The 18,035-nt window shown below is 35.5% G+C and overlaps 1 protein-coding gene across 2 annotated transcripts in view; it reads right to left on the bottom strand.

Annotated features, from left to right (window-relative positions):
* khdrbs2 (KH domain containing, RNA binding, signal transduction associated 2) overlaps positions 1-11,199 on the bottom strand; it is a 51,913-nt gene extending 40,714 nt beyond the window's left edge. For both annotated transcript variants that reach the window (XM_058796677.1, XM_058796678.1), the window contains exon 1: positions 10,869-11,199. In XM_058796677.1, the coding sequence (XP_058652660.1) occupies positions 10,869-10,959 (91 nt within the window). In that variant the 5' untranslated portion in view covers positions 10,960-11,199. The remainder of the gene's footprint in view (positions 1-10,868) is intronic.
* Positions 11,200-18,035: the final 6,836 nt, after the last annotated feature.

The following is an 18,035-nucleotide window of genomic DNA, read 5'->3' as shown; positions in this document are numbered from 1 at the left end:
ATCAAGCAGGTGGATTTGGCTTTTAATAATATTATTTGGAGTGTCACAGTATTGTTCCTTGACATATAATGCATTTTACACAACTTGATCCACCTTTTCTAACAATCCATCAAAAAGACCGGAACTTTGAAGACTCAAGGACCAATGGAACTCAGAAATTTGGCGATGAAAAAGAAAAGTAAATCACCCTTTTGTTCTGTACACTCTCAGAAATAAAGGTATAAAAGCTGTCACTGGGGCAGTACCTTTTCAAAAGGTACACTTTTGTACCTATTAGGTTCAAATATGTACACTTTAAGTACTAATATGTACCTTTAAGGTACCAAAATGGACCCTTTAGGTACAAACATGTACCTTTTGAAAAGGTACCGCCCCAGTGACAGCTTTTGTACCTTTATTTCTGAGAGTGTAAAATACATTTTTCAACCCAAAATCATTTGAAGGTTATTTGTTTTTTGTTTTTTTGTCACCCTCAATTTGTGTTCACTATTTCTTTGTAATCTGTAACATAATCAGTGGAAAAATTGGTTTGCACTCTCCTGACACACTCATACACACATATAAAGTTACAAAGGTGTAGGTTTAAAAATTATTAAATACAGATAAAGGTGACAACTCGGTCATAGGATATGGAGGAGGCAACTGGCAAAAGTGAGAGATGAAAATTAGTTTGAGCTAATTGTGCATTGCTCAAACCAGCCTTGTGTTTCTGCTTCAGCAATATTACGAACCATGGGTAATAATCACAGTACCCTTCCCATTGAGAAAAGTCAACTCTGCAGGAATAGTAGCTTTGTAATCCACCAGAACAAAGCCCCAGCCAAGGCCCTCTGTGATTGTATTTTCCTATTTTATAACATAAATCCCACTTTGAAGGATATGCTTGATCTATAATAAAACCCAATTTGGACACTTTCAATCCAAAGAACACAGACAAAGGATTTAATACAAACTTTTTTTGGCAGCACTTATGCTACGTCAGCTTGTGAATTGTTGCCCTGCCTGCGGTACCCGAGGGAAATTTCTTTCAATCTGCTTTACAACTTTTTTGTCTACTACTCACTCATATTACTTCAGCGAGCAATGACCACCTTTATCAATTTTAGATGAAGGTTTATAGATTTCTAGAAATCAGACATTCTGTTTAATCTGGTTAAGAAATCACGTTTGCATGACACTTAAAGGGGTTATTCACTGCAGGCAAGATATGTTTTTAACAAAACTTGGCTGTCTATGTAGTAAAAAGGCATTTTTTTTATATAATAGGTGCTATAATTGGTGCTATCTGACAAGAGAAAATGGACAAAATGGGTTACAGTGTTCCCTTTTGCCAAAAAGGTAGGTTTTGCATCATCCGGCAGACTTTCGTTGACAAATAAACTGGGAGATCTGGGTGCAAGTAACATAGAGAAAGAGTACACATTGTTCATTTACATATAAATGGTCAAAATATGATACAATTCTGATTAATATCAACATTCTTGTGCCTGCAAAATGCAGTCAATGAGAAACACATACGCGCAATATCCACTAAAACACGTCATATTCAAAGAGAGATATTGTTATTTTTGAAAGAAACAAATGCACACCTGCCTGTAATATTTCGCAATTTAAAATGTTATACTTTGATACATCTGAATGTGTCACTTTACAACATCATGATTTTACAATAGGCTTCATAATATTTGTTTCAGATGAGTTTGAGAAACTCATTTCAGTTTCTGAATATTAATATATTTCCATCTTCTGCCTATCTCAACAAATATTACTCAAGTCATTACTATTAGAAACCTCTTCTCTTTTCATTTCCTTCCCCATCATACATCACCTTTCATCGTGCATCACCCTAATTTACATTACTTAATTAACCTTAGTGGCCCAGCGGGAATGTAGATATTTTTTATAGTTTAGTCAGAAGTGATATTTGCACGTTGTGCATCTTAAGACACTGAACCATTAAAATAGTAATCTTCTACACTAAAAAATGTATGACCTTCAAAAAGATGCTTCAAAGTCAAATACACTGACATTACCGCTGACATAAAGCATTCATTATGGATATGTAGCCATAATTCATATCCCTGCAACAAATGTGTTGTAATGGTTGAACATAATTCAGGGTGAATGAAAATGATTTTTCTGGATGTTTCTTAAGGGGGAGGAAAAGACACTCAACGCTAATGTTTAACCTCCACAGTAAAGAACATCTTGTCTTGCTTCCTAATTACAATGAAAGTGAGCATGGCATGTGCTGCATCACTCCTCTATGAACTTCTAATAAGCGGGAGAGAATACTCTCAGGTCTGTAGTTGGTTGACAGATGTCAGCACAGTTGGCTCTTGCACCTTTCAGAGGGTGCCATAACAAAATTAGAGTGACGCTAAACGTATCAGGACAGTAAATATATTTCAAAGGGGTTTTTAAATGTAATTATCTTTTAATTATGTTTTTAAATCTGAGAATTTAAAATTTCACCCAGCAGGTAGCAGGGTGGGAAAAAAAAAAAAGTGTCTTATGTATGATTTTACAATATTATGATTCAACAATGAACAGCTATATTTTAAATGTTTTTTTTTTTTTTTTTTTATGTTTTGAAAGAACTCCTTTGTGCTCACCAAGGCATTTATTTGATCAAAAATAACTTCCATTTTAATATATTTTAAAATGCAATTTATTCCTGTGATGGCAAAGCTGAATTTTCAGCAGCCATTACTCCAGCCCAAAAACAAAAATCCTCAAACTTGTTTATTAAACATACATGTGTGCACAAATTACAGGCTGCCCTCAACAGACTGCAGTTGGACTGTGTTCATTCAGCTATTGACAGCTCACTAACACACACAGAGAGACAAAAATGCCTAAAATCATTCTGACATGCTTTTTAGCAAATCTCTTTTCTCCATTACATTTTAAATGGCTCCCCCAATCATAAGAAGATTCCTTAATTGAACTTTTGCCGGGGGGCTTGTATTATGCATGAATAAGGAACTGAGAGTGTGGCTGTCATGCATTAAAAGGACGATATGATTTCTGCTCCAGCTTTGCTCGGTCTCTTTTCATATGATGCTACAGATGAGCATAGAGAAGAGCAAAGGGACAGAGACATAGCTAGCTTTTAGATCCCACACATTTGCTTCACCTGTCTGACGCATATTTAAAAATGAAATCACACACTTAATTCGGTATCCATTTTGTTCTTTTGCCAAAATGCACATTAACATCTGCCACATATATAATGTTGATGCAGATTATTCCAGGAGCACAAGGACAAGCCCATTCAAATTTGCTGTCAGCCACCCCCCGTTCTCCCCGAAGAGTGGTATTACATCAAGTCACCAAACACGCTTGCAAGGGAGTGCTACTCACTGCCTCTCACAGCAAGTGTATGGGCATCCCATTTTTAGAAGGTGTTGCTGTAACAGCAAGAAGAAAAGGAACCTGCCATCCAGCCAGAGAAACAAAGACACTTGGGATTTCTTTGTTCCAGCTGGAGTTTCAGGAACAATCTTTGCAGTGCAGTTCACTGTGTATCTCATAGCAAACACAAGTGGCCTGTGCCAGTTACTGAGGATTGTGCAACATGGAGAGGATCAAAAATAAATGCTAAATTTTAAGAGCTTTATAGATAATAATGAAAACTCTAGTATTTTTATTTTATTTTTTTAAATTAAGGAAAATGAAATATTTTCAGCAACTCTTTTCTTTCTTCCCACCAATCATGAACCGCACAGGATTGTGGGATATTATCTACATGTGCACTGTTTCAAAAACCAACTTGGATAAAGGCATCAGTTATGCAAATGTTAGATTCAGATGTTCCTTGATGCCTTCCTACCTAAATATACTGCCTACGAAGGTACCATTTTTCATTTTTCACAGCCATTAACTTTAGAAGTCAACATGCTAAAGATTCATGAATCCGGGGGCAGATATGCAGTTGGCTGGTGGCTTGGAATCATTTGTTCCATCAGTAAGCCTATATATGGAAGGAAAAAACTAATAGTCACACTTCTAGTAGCTCACAGCTAAACGAGGTCTTCCTGTGGCCTCCAAAACATAAAAGAGACCTGGCACGTCCCATATTATTAGAACAGGGTATCAAGCCATCTATCAATTTCAGTTGTGGAACAACATCAACATATTTATCAAAATATTAAGTAGCTGGCATTAACCTATTAGCCTGCACATGATTACTCTGTGATAGAGAGCTGTGGCTTGATAAGTTTTCAAATGGGAAGCTGTTAGGAACAGCTGATCCTATCAACATACCCATTTTAAATAGCTCACCCTCTACATACTAATGTCTGGACGATTGCAGTTGGTCTATCAAAGTCTGTGACTATGCAATCTGCAGGTCAAATTTATACTGCAGGAGAACTAAATCAAGTTAAAAGGCTGCTTATGAAAATGGAGACATATCATTAAACATTCATTCCATCTTGAGACACGTTCTGTGGCCTAATGATTTCGTTTTGTCAGGACAAGGTTACTGCTAGATCACACATTTGATCAACTGCATTCATTAGCACTAATTTAAGACATCTGGAAGCATATGACCTGTGTAGAATCTGAAAGATGTGTGTATTAAACCTTAGACATAAGTAGAAAATCCTTGTTAACTTGGACTGCAAACATTTTACGCGCACTGTGTAATTTAAAGCAATGGGTTATGAGTCTCTCAGAAGCAAAGAATGGTTTACAAACTGCTGGTTAGCAAGGTACCATTAGCCACTGCTGGGAAATGTTGTAACTACACTATCTGGTAATAAAAAAGCATTTTTCTCAATTGACGGACACTGAAAAATGAAAGTGTATTCTCAGAAAATGAGACAATTTACTAAACCCCAAATGTTTCATTGTATTATAGTAGTTTTATTAGCAGATACTTTTTGAGGGCTCTTAAAAGCATGCGGTGTGTATCCTTGTTGAGCAAAAACCTCATTTCAGATCTAGCACAACTACTAGGTGTTGCGTCAGCTGATCAACTGCCATTGAGAAGATTTCTCCAGATATTACATCCTCGGTTATAATAGTGAAGGGTGATTGATTACTGAAATATGACACTCATGCTGTTCTATATAATTACGGTTGTAGTGGTAGAATGTTCCCATCAGGCACAGCAATCCTTGAGGTCATATATTACTGTTGTTTAAACCACAAATTAATCACTACTGTTAAGTGTGATATAATAGATGTACTGTAAAAGCAAAAGCAAATATTACTAAATTCTCTGATTTAAAAATGTTTTGTCTGCCGCTTTTCATTCAAGACATCGTTTGCCCCAAACATCTGTCCAGAAATGAATGACCAGCTGTTTTAATCATATAAGAGCACTTTGATTTAAATGATTCATTTTCATCTCAGTTCATCAGGGAGGAAACATTTCAGCGAAATCCTGCCTCATCTTTAACACCACCTTGTAATATCCATTCCAAAAATGTTGTTGCTAAGCAGATTTTTTTTGTTGCCTTACTTTTCGTCCCTATGAGGCAAAGAAGGCTCATTTTAGAAAAACAGACTCTAAAGTGGATGCAGTAGCAGTCTGTCCTTTTCTAAAGTAAGTAGTTTGCATCAAGTCACCTCTATAAAAGCAATTCAGCAATGTGCTTTACAAGATCAAAATGACAGACTGGAATGTGAAGCATCCTCTTGTTCCCCCATGAGGAACAGCTTATTCCAGGTTGGTGGTTCTCTGAAGTGGACTGTCTCACCTGAAAATCAAAGCATCTGGACGGAGAAGATGAATAAACTTTAAACAGTCTCTTTCAGCCAAACTTCCCCTATCTTTTCTGAGACAAACCTGTCAACACATTTAGCTAATATCCAATACAGAAATGTAATGGCAACACTTTATTTTACGGTTACACCTAGTAGTTGCTTATTAGCATGCATATTACTAGAATATTAGCCATGTATTAGTGCTAATTAAGCACATATTAATGCCTTATTCTACATGACCTTATTCTACATCCCTAATCCTACCCAATACCTAAACTTAACAACTACCTTACTAACTATTAATAAGCAGCAAATTTAGAATTTATTGAGGAAAATGTTGTAGTTAATAGTTAACAAGTGTTACCTATTCTAAGGTGTTACCAATGTAATATATGAAATATTGTCTTATATCAAGAGTGATATCGCCACATATGCTACCTATAAGGCGATATATAATTTTCAAATATATGCATTCTCTGGGTAGATGAATATATAAGTTTATAATATATATAAAATCCCCAGTAGAATTTTTATATGCACATATGTTAATAATATTTTTTTATATGGCACTATATGTAGCAACTACCTGTGTCAACAATATACAGTATATGTTACTTATATATGTAACTTTATTAAAACTATATATATATATATATATATATATATATATATATATATATATATATATACACACACACACACACACACACAGTTGTGCTCATAAGATTACATACCCCTTGCAGAATATGCAAATATGTTACAAATTTTATGACAATTGCATTTTATATTTATTTAGGACTCTCCTGAAATCTCTTAACATAACAGATGTTTATATATACTCCACAAGACCAAATAATAACTGAATTCATTAAAAATGACCCCGTTCAAAAGTTTACATACCCTTGAATCTTAATAACTGAATAAATGAGTCCCTCGTTGGTCCTGAGCAGTTCAACTGCCTGCTGTTCTTCAGAAAAATCCTCCAGCTCCTACACATTCTTTGGTCTTCTGCATATTTGAAACCTTTCCAACAGTGACTGTATGATTTTGAGATCCATCTTTTCACACTGAGGGTAATTGAGGGACACACACACAGCTATTACAAAAGGTGGAAACATTTACTGATGCTCAAGAAGGCAACACAATGCATTAAGAGACGGGGGGTGTAAACTTTTGAACAGGATGATGATGAAATCTTTTTTTTTAGGTATGTAAACTTTTGAACGGGGTCATTTTTTATAAATTCGGTTATTATTTTGTCTTGTGGAGAATATATAAGCATCCTTTATGTGAAATAGCTTATTCAGACAGTATTAAATAAACAATAACATGCCATTTTCATGATCCCTCTTATTTTGATAAAATTATTAACATTTTGCATATTCTGCAAGAGGTGTGTAAATTTATGAGCGCAACTGTATATCTGTATGTTAATATATGTTTTTGTAATTTTTTCAAATACATGTCTATTTTTTATATTTACTTTTATATTATATTATATTAGGCCTATACTACTACTTTTATATTATTTGTTTTATATTATACTACTTATATAATATCAACGTATGAAGAGTTTATTTGCAAAAACAGATAACTCAGTTTTTTATTTTATTTTCAAAAATCGTGTTTTTTATTATGTTATGTTTTTATTGTTTTATTGTGTTAGCTAGCTGTATTTTTAGTTATTTTTTAACCTAATCAAAAAACAAAAACAAAAAAACCCAACTGCAGTTTGACTGAGATTAATTGGAATGCACAATGAAAAAACTTGATTTTTGAAAATTGTTAAAAACGGAGTTATCTGTTTTTGCAAATGAACTCTTCATATATTGATGGGTTTTAGGAAGGACATACATGTACATGACATGTATGTCCAAAAATGTTTTACACATACATAAATTGTATGGGCTAGATATACATGTTACTATAAGAAATTGTTCCAATGTTTTTACTTTTATATGACAATATGTGTCATATCCGGTATGGAGACTTAATATATTTATTTCTATTACAACTGTGTATAAGTTCAATTGTACTCTATGTCATGATATTTCATGAATTATGATGAAATTATCAAAAATTATGAACTGTACAAATGATCTCTTGGAAAACTGCCAAACGTTGAGCAGATTATCAAAAATCGTCTCATTTTGTATGGCTCTGAGAAAAAAAAAAAAAAAAGAACAAAAGAAAAACAAGATAAATGATCCTCTGGCCATTTTGTTTCATGATAAGTATCACTTTTTTCACATTATAAAACAAAATTCATAAAATTAGCAATTCTAATAATTTGTGCAAGTTCTTTCACAGTTTCGGAGAGGTCTAGACATTAGAGATACGCGGCAGGCACGGACCATTAGCTGAAGTGCTTAGTCGTCAGTTGTTTCCAGGCCGCCTGGTGTTTAGGATAAGTTACGCTTGTATTGATCGCCGTTGTAATATTAATCACTTCCCTCCTAAAGGGAGTGACAAAATTTGTACCAAAATAACTAAGCTGTGGGAGACTCCTTGCCTGAACTCTTCTTAAACCCAGAAACTCTGAGAGTGAAAGCATTTGATTTCAAATCCCTTAATATCCCAAACTGTACAGCAAACTTAACAGCGTAGAGTTTTAAATCTTTAACAAGAGAGCACATATCAAAGTGTTCCCTGAACATGGGCCACAGTCATTTCCTATCCAGGTTTAATAGGATAGTGTACTGTTCACTGGCCCTAAAGGTACATGCAGTACCAAGAGCCCTGACTATTATACGACATTCTGAAATAAATAAAATATGTGCTTGGGTAAATAAACACTGGCAGGGTACCAGTGGCTCAGCATGAAATTTAACGAACCAGTTTTTCTTTTTTAATTTTTTGCCACTATTCATACATTCCTCATAATGTGCGACCAGGTGAGAGATAATTAAGTTTAACGTTTTTATTTCTTTATTTATGAATAATTTACATACTTTATAATAATGTAATAATTATATAACACTGAAATGTAAATGCGAAACGCGAACTTTTTTCTATGTCTTGGGGGAAGCACTAAAAATTAAGTCTTTCAAGACAGTAGGTGTCTACTTAGATTAAAAATGACCCACAGGAGAGTTAGTAGACTGCCACTAATTACCATTCATTCCAGTTCAATAAGCCTTTTTGTGCAGAGGCAAAATAGTCAGACTGAATAATGGTAACATAAGCTATATGCAGACTTTCATAACCATGGCCAATTTAGTTTATTTGAAAGATAGCATACAAATGACTTATTATCCCTTTTGTGGAGAGCTGTGTTATCTTGATTTGGTTTTAAGATTATGACTAATTATTTTGGGGCACATAAAGTGGTTTTTACCAGACATATTTGTTACCTACAGAAAACCCTGGTAACACTTTCTCTTTTGAAAAAGCACAGCCTGTTTTAGGATCCAATTCTTCAGAACCTGAATCATCAGCTCAGCCTTTTCGGATTTCCCGTTCTTTCAGATGGAATTACTGGCCTGTTTACATAAAATCACTTTAAACATGTTTATATTTGCCATGAGCTTGCGGAATGTTTTTTGTTTGTTTGTTTGCTTCTATCATGTGAAAATGAATCTAACCATTATGAATAAATACAACACACGAGATGACATGAGCTGTATGCAGCCAGATGCAGGCATTCAGAACACTTCTATAAAACAAACTGAAGCAGCATATAGTGACTTATGTTTTAATATAAATTAATGTTACACATTATTTACAATTAAAAATATGTTTACTGTTTACAATTTCCTGATAACCTGGACCAGTTAAAACTGTTGTCATTTAATTATATGCATGCTTATTCAACAGCACACACCCCCACTGTGCTCCCCTGCACTTGAGATAATCTGAGCCAGTGTGAGTACTTTGTAATAGCCGTAATTGCCTCTTAATTACTCTGCTTACTATCTGATGAGTTGTCAAGGACTGCTTTTATCTTATCCCAACTACAATAACTTCAGATCATATGCAATGCTACCATGTTAGGTTGTCCTTATGACCTCAAACAAACGAACACTGGGGTAGGTAATGAAATATTTAGGCTCTCTGTGCTGAACAATAAATCAATAGAGATATAGCAGCAGGCTAAAGCCTGTAAGTTATTCTTTTTCAAGTTCATATGGCAAAACGTGGTTTTTAGTGATCAAAGTTTTATTAAAATTAGCCATAACTAGCCAAATACGACAATAAATAAATAAATACAATAAAATTTGAAATTTGTATAGACAAAAGTATGTAACCATAACAACAGAACACTGCTCGCCAGTTTCCCATTGCGATCAGATTCGAGCTGTGCGTAAGGCAAGCATGACTTGTAGCTATAGGGCCTATCACAAAAACTAGTGTTTTGTTTAAATAAACAAATATTTTAGATAAGTGACGTCTAGCTCAAATCAATGAGTTCGCGAGACAAACATAGAGAGATTAAGCAATTAAAATTACTTTTATATTTAATGCTTTATAAAAAGCCGAAATTGCTTTGAAATACCTGACTTCCCCTTAAGTTGTGATATAATTATCATACTGGTTATTAAATGAAACAGAATGAGAGTTAATGTATAATTTGAATTTATCAGATCAAATGCATAAAGAATTAGTATTATGAATAGGCTACAATATGAATGCGTATTGCTCGATCCAGTAACTCTCAATAATTTGTGTGCTTATAGTTACCGACGTCGTTGAAGCACGTGAACTTTTTCGGAAGAACTGATGAACAGCCGCCAAATATTTTATTGTCGTTTATGCTGCTTCACATTTCTTTTTTGAATTCAGTTCACTGGTATGTGCTGATTGAAAGCTCACTTGAGCGCTGTATAAAAACGAAGTTAAGCACAGTCCCAATAACTGGAAAAGACAACCTTACATAGCTACAAAAATTATTTGTAAAGACCAAGCCCGCCTGTGAACAATTCCCTCATTTTACTAAATACATGCTCACCTGAAAAGATAATAAATGATAACACCTGACACGCATGCTTCCTTCTTACATGCTTCAAGAACAGATAGCCTATCCATTTATCTGAATTAAACACGATTAATGAATATTGTATTCGCGATAACGGCACAAACAATGTACAGCAGCGACGCCACACCAAACAGATGCGAGCCTAAAAATGATGGCAGAAGAAATCATAGTTTACCTTCAGCGAGAAGGCGCATCGCGTGGACGAACGACGGGTCCAAGCTCTCCTTCTCGGCAATGAGCTCTGGCAGGTACTTGTCCTGATCCATCACTGGATTCCTCTCCTGAACACCGCGAGTGCAGGTGAGACGACCAAAGTGGTGAGTGATGGAATGGGTGTGTGGATGTTGCGTTTAAATAGACTGCGTAATATCGGGGAGGGATCGTGTGGTTTTCGCGCACAACGTGGAAGATATCAATGCAGTGTACCCATCTCCTCGAGTCTCTCATGTAAAACCTCCCACCTCAGACTCCGAATCTGTACTTTCACTCCGCCCATCTATATCTGGATTGGTCATGGCAGAGAGCAAACTGCATGCAAATGTCAGATATTGTCTATAGGATTGAACAGGGGACATTCTGCGACTCCACTGCTGATCTGTGACCCCTGTCCATGGTTCTGAACACCTAATCCTCTATGCAAATCAATGGATTCGCACTCTCTGAGAAGTAACCTTGGATTTCCTTTGCACATTTGCTTTGGAAAGACATCAGACAACAAATGCATTGTTATAATTGGATACTGAATCCAACATGAAATAATGAGTCATTCTCCATATGCTTTAAAGGAATAGTTAACCCGAATAGAATTTTTTAAATCACCCTTAGATAATCCAAGATGTAGATGAGTTTGTTTCGTTGGAACATATTTGGAGAAATTTAGCATTACATCACTTGCTCACCAGTAGATCCTCTGCATGCAGTGAATGGGTGCCGTCAGAATGAGAGTCCAAACCGCTGATAAAAACATCACAATAATCCACAAGTTACTCACACAACTCCAGTCCATCAGTTAATGTCTTGTAAGGTGAAAAAGCTGTATGTTTTGTAAGAAACAAATCGATCATGAAGACATTTTAACTTTAAACCATCGTTTCTGGTCAAAATACCAACCTACAAATCCACAATCCACAATAACACTTCCTCCAGTGACAAAAGTCCATCCCCTGCTGTCCTCTCACATCAAAATCCACCGACATATTTGTTTGTAAATATTTTCGACTGTTTTTGCTTGTTCTGTGCATATTTCTCTCCTGATTCAAACGAGATTTTTTTTTCACTGGAGAAAGCAATATTAAAGCTTTATAGCTGGAAACAACAGTGAAAATATAGCAGTAAAATGATTTTGTTAATTGGAACGGTGCAATAACAGATATACAGGACAAACATAAGTTTTCCACTGCAGACAGCAGAGTTGGAAGGGAAATTTGGTAACGGCCATGAATACTAATCAGTGGATTTCCCATTTGCCTCAGTTTGCCAAGATGGATTAAGCTGTTGTGACAGACAGTCACAGATAGTGCAAACACTCGCAAACACACACACTAACACTTAGCCAAGCAGCTAAGCACATATGAGGGGGAAGGAAAGATAGCCACAGAGGAGAAGGGGAGAGAAGACAGAGAGAGAGCGAGAGAGAGAGAGGCAGTGAAAGGAGGAAGAGGGACAGGACCAGCTTGCCTAATTAATAACTGAATGGATTACAGTGCTGTTGGCAAACATCTGCACCCCAAGTGTCATATTTACTGTCTGCCTGTGAACTATGAACATAATTACAGAATACTGGTCCACACAGACAGAGTGTTGCATGGTAATGCTACAAATGAAAAACCATTTGGCACAAGTAATCAAAAAGTAAAACATCAAAAAATCTCATGTGAATACTGTTTTATCCAGAATATTCCATAATATAAAAAGAGGGTTATGAAAACAAGAGCATACAAAAATAGAAAGCATGCTACAGCATGTGATAAAACCTTTTTATATACAGTATGCAAAAATGTTTAATAAAAAGTGTAATATGTCCCAAAACAAGCCATGCAAGCTATCTACAGTATATAAAGCTGGTTTGCATTCAATGTTTAATAGAATTTCATCAAAAAGAAAAATAAAACTAGAAAAAAGAAGTCCACTATTAAAACATTGATAAGTAATACTAACTTCAGTACATTTCTAACCATCACTTTAATTTAAAATGACATAAATACTTGCAGATGCTTTGGATTCTTACTTTAGAACATCTTAATTTCCTGAGTGACTTCTGATTCAGGTTTAGCTGAAAGGTCCATGTTGTATTTTACGCTTTAACACTCTGGTCGGAATCAGTTTGGCAATAGGATAATCAAATGGATTTGGGGTTTCTATATTGATTTCTGAGGGTGGTGAATGGGAAGGGATTAAGAAAAAAGAAATAAGGGTTTGTAGAGGATCAACACCTTCTATACATCACTCACCACTCAACATAATGAAATCCTTCTGAAAGGCAAAAGCTATCAGTTGCTATGATATACGCTTCTTTTGTCTCATCTCTACAAGATGAAAAACAGTTTTATTGCTTCATCAAAAGATTGTGATTCATCAAAAGTTTCTCACTTAGCCTAATTTATGTTATCATTTTTACAAAATATCTGCCTGTTTGATATATAAGTTTTTATTTTCATATTGGTGAGAGAAAAATTAGTGGATGAATATTTATGGTGATATTATGGTATTTGTTCCAAAGTTATCCAACATCACACCATCAATCAGTTCCTTTGCCATATTTGTATTCAGACCAGACACTTTAGAAATAAATAAATTGCTGCTATATTGAACTTCTGAGGCATCTGGTCAAGAAAAAACAACTAGAGCCTCTGTAGTTACACTTAACAGCTTGGCATAATTTATTCCGTTGCATCATGTATTAAACTAGTAAGAATGGCTTTCTGCAGCACTCTAGTGGCCAAAAATAACACAACAGGATCAGGTAGATTAGGCCAGTGCTTCTTAGTTGGTTTTGCTTCAGGTCCCAGATTTTACATTAAATGAGCAGCAACTCACTACACATATGTAAATTTATCAAATCTGAATAGGAAACTGATCATTTTGGTTTTTAATTGTCGCTTAAAATTCAATGGTTTCATGCTGTGGGCAGCCAATAATTCAAAGCACAAAAATTCTGGCCGGCACAGAATTGGTTGTTTGTCATTTGTTTTTGTTTCCTGCTGTCACATTAACACTAAATTGGACAGTGTTTAATTAGAAAAGTGATGAATTTTATGAATATTAATTTTCACAAACATTTGTTTTAAAAGAACGTTAAAAAACATCTGTCATGAAAACTTCAGAGAAAGTCTTTAATACTCAAAATATAACTGTCAAACATTAAATCTGTTTTTCTGGCACTTTTTTTTCTTCTTCTTAAAAAAACATTCAGAAGAGCCAGTCATTCATTCTGGATTGATGGCACATCAAGCACTGAAGGATAATTAGACTTTTTAAAAAATGCAGGGAAAATACATGATGAATTGCAAGGCTGTAACAGCACCATGTGTTAAGAATAATCAATCTTTATTACTTTGTCAAAATAATAAGTAGAGCTAAAGTAGATTGACTTTACACCTCAGAGCAAGTTCTCTAACAACTATTAAAAACAAATAACGTTTAGTAGTATGCAACATTTTCAAAGTCCTAAGCTGCATTTTAATGAAGCACTTTATTTGGCGTGTATCATAAACTTTGAGAGAATGCAATCAGCTCAGGGACACTAGCTTTGGTATTTTAGCAGAGTCTCTGATTGTAGAAATGCAATAGCCCACCGTGTGAATTATTAACCAGCACTATTGAGAGAGAATTCAGGAGAGGGGAGGAAATGGGGTAATGGGATATTAAGTTTTGCTCAATTTGAGGACTAAGGGTTCACATGGCATCTCAGGCCCTTGTGTCACATCAACCTCCTGCTTCTTCGCTTGAGATTTATGTATTTATTTATTTTTACAAGCTCTCTGTTTCACACAAAGCAATCCATTCTACCCTGACAGGTGGAGAGAGCTATTGATACGATGCTATAAACAGCATTGGCTGGTACCGACTGTCTTAGTCTGTAGTTCTTTCTGTTGTACAAAATTGTGTTGCCAATGAAAATCATAGACTGAGGTCAGGAGACATTAATTAACCTTAATGGGAGATAATGCAGTCAAACACATTTCATAAAATCCTATTTTCATGTTAGTTATCATGACAATCTAATGACACAAGACCAATAAGCTAAATATAATTATTATTTAGTAACAATTTAGTTACAAACAAGTTAAATACATTTTTGGTCACAATTTAGACTGTTCTTGCATCATCTATGAATAATTGAATAACACAGGAACAAATGAGCAACACAATATTAACATTCTAGTAACTACAAATAACTAATAATAAATGATGTGAAACTAATGAATAACTAATGATGGACACGTTAAAATTTTAAACTACTTAAACATTTAACCACTTATATAATCAAAAAGTAATAGCAGACTTATGATTTGGGTAAGCAGATAATCTATGTATAGGAATATTTACTAAATATGATTAATTTTAAATAAATGTTTTTTTTAAATGCAGTTTTCAGGTCCTAGTTTTTTATTTTTTATTTTTTTGGCCAGAAGTGATGGTTAAAACACATAATTATAATAATAATGGGTTTATTATAAACACACAACTTTTTGCTTCATGTATGTTAATTGACAGTCTGGAATCATGTGGATTATTGTGATGTTTTTATCAGCTCTTTGCACCCATTCACTGCAGAGGAAGTGATGCACTGTTAAATTTTCCAAATCTGTTCTGATGAAGCAACAAACAACTACATTTTGGAAGGCCTGAGAGGGTAAGTATTTTCAGCTACTTTTACTTTTGAGTGCACTGTTCTTTTAATTGAACACATTCAAGCACTATCAATATCAATTCTATTTTTGCAAAACCTTGTTTTCAGGATTTTCAGGTCAGATCCTATGGCAGCCAGAGGCCCAGAGGCACTGTTCCCACTGGTTTGAATATAATTACAGTAGAATATATAAAGTAGGCCTATTTTGAGCAGTAGACTGTGCGAGTGGTGGGCACACAGCTGTACGTTACTGTTCATTAAAATATTATGATTCATAAAGGTCAGCATTAAAGCAAAATGTGTTAAGGAAATGTTAGGACAGCATATCTAAATTAGGCTTATGATGGTGAAGGCCAGAGCAGATAATGGCTGCCACTGCCCCTGGCCATAGAGTCCCCGCAGCCAGCAGGGTTAAATAGTGAGTCTGCAGTACCCTGACAAGCCCAAAACCTTTGTCATCAACAATAATTTCCACTGTGAGCTTCCTTGTAAAAGAAAGTTTAATAAGAGCCTCTGGGCAAAAAAGTGGATATAAAAGACCTTACATTACTAATTGAAATAGCTTTTTTGACCCACAGGGCAGCCTAATATCAGCAGTTATTACAGTTTGCCTATTCTACTGAGGGAGCTCTCCATGATCAATTAAGATTAACTCATTTTATTGCTCCTCAGGCTACTTGTAAACAGTGCTGGACATGTCTTGTCTTTTGAGGACCACTACTGAGAAAACTGTAAAAGTAACAAATAACTGAGGGTTTGCTGTGTATAAAACAATTTGTGTTTTCAAAGAGACCTAATCATCTTTCATGGAAAATTGATTTGATCAAAAATACAGTACTGTGAAATATTACCATTTTAAATAACTGTTTTCTATTTTGATATATTTTAGAATGTCATTTATTAAAGCTTTCAGCATCATTATTCCAGTCTTCAGTGTCACATGATCATTCAGAAATCATTCCAAATATGCTGATTTGCTGCTGAAGAAACATTATCAATGTTGAAGACAGTTGTGCTGCTTATCATTTTTGTGAAAACTTTATACTTTTTTTCAGAATTTCAGGATTCAGAAGAAGAAAAGCATTTATTTATTTAAAATAGTCACAGATGTATGTATAATGTTACAAACTTAATCAGAATGGTAGTTTATGAGCTTTAAAATGTAAACTTACAATGTAAATGTAAAAAAAAAATGATCTAGTTTGATTAGTACAGTGGGGCAAAAAAGTATTTAGTCAGCCACCAATTGTGCAAGTTCTCCCACTTAAAAAGATGAGAGAGGCCTGTAATTTTCATCATAGGTATACCTCAACTATGAGAGACAAAATGAGGAAAAAATCCTGAAAATCACATTGTAGGATTTTTAAAGAATTAATTGGTAAGTTCCTCGGTAAAATAAGTATTTGGTCACCTACAAACAAGCAAGATTTCTGGCTCTCACAGACCTGTAACTTCTTCTTTAAGAGGCTCCTCTGTCCTCCACTCGTTACCTGTATTAATGGCATCTGTTTGAACTCGTTATCAGTATAAAAGACACCTGTCCACAACCTCAAACAGTCCAACTCCAAACTCCACCATGGCCAAGACCAAAGAGCTGTCAAAGGACACCAGAAACAAAATCTGAATGAATCTGCAATAGGTAAGCAGCTTGGTGTGAAGAAATCAACTGTGGGAGCAATTATTAGAAAATGGAAGACATACAAGACCACTGATAATCTCCCTCGATCTGGGGCTCCACGCAAGATCTCACCCCATGGGGTCAAAATTATCACAAGAACTGTGAGCAAAAATCCCAGAACCACACGGGGGGACCTAGTGAATGACCTGCAGAGAGCTGGGACCAAAGTAACAAAGGCCTCAAATCCTGCAGTGCCAAACGTGTCCCCCTGCTTAAGCCAGTACATGTCCGGGCCCGTCTGAAGTTTGCTAGAGAGCATTTGGATGATCCAGAAGAGGATTGGGAGAATGTCATATGGTCAGATGAAACCAAAATAGAACTTTTTGGTAAAAACTCAACTTGTCGTGTTTGGAGGAGAAAGAATGCTGAGTTGCATCCAAAGAACACCATACCTACTGTGAAGCATGGGGGTGGAAACATCATGCTTTGGGGCTGTTTTTCTGCAAAGGGACCAGGACGACTGATCCGTGTAAACGAAAGAATGAATGGGGCCATGTATCGTGAGATTTTGAGTGAAAACCTCCTTCCATCAGCAAGGGCATTGAAGATGAAACGTGGCTGGGTCTTTCAGCATGACAATGATCCCAAACACACCGCCCGGGCTTCGTAAGAAGCATTTCAAGGTCCTGGAGTGGCCTAGCCAGTCTCCAGATCTCAACCCCATCGAAAATCTTTGGAGGGAGTTGAAAGTCCGTGTTGCCCAGCGACAGCCCCAAAACATTACTGCTCTAGAGGAGATCTGCATGGAGGAATGGGCCAAAATACCAGCAACAGTGTGTGAAAACCTTGTGAAGACTTACAGAAAACGTTTG

The sequence above is a fragment of the Onychostoma macrolepis genome, chromosome 13 (assembly GCF_012432095.1).
Source record: "Onychostoma macrolepis isolate SWU-2019 chromosome 13, ASM1243209v1, whole genome shotgun sequence".
NCBI classification, from domain to species: domain Eukaryota; kingdom Metazoa; phylum Chordata; class Actinopteri; order Cypriniformes; family Cyprinidae; genus Onychostoma; species Onychostoma macrolepis.
Note: the sequence above shows the minus strand (reverse complement) of the source record. Positions and strands in the feature narration are given on the sequence as shown.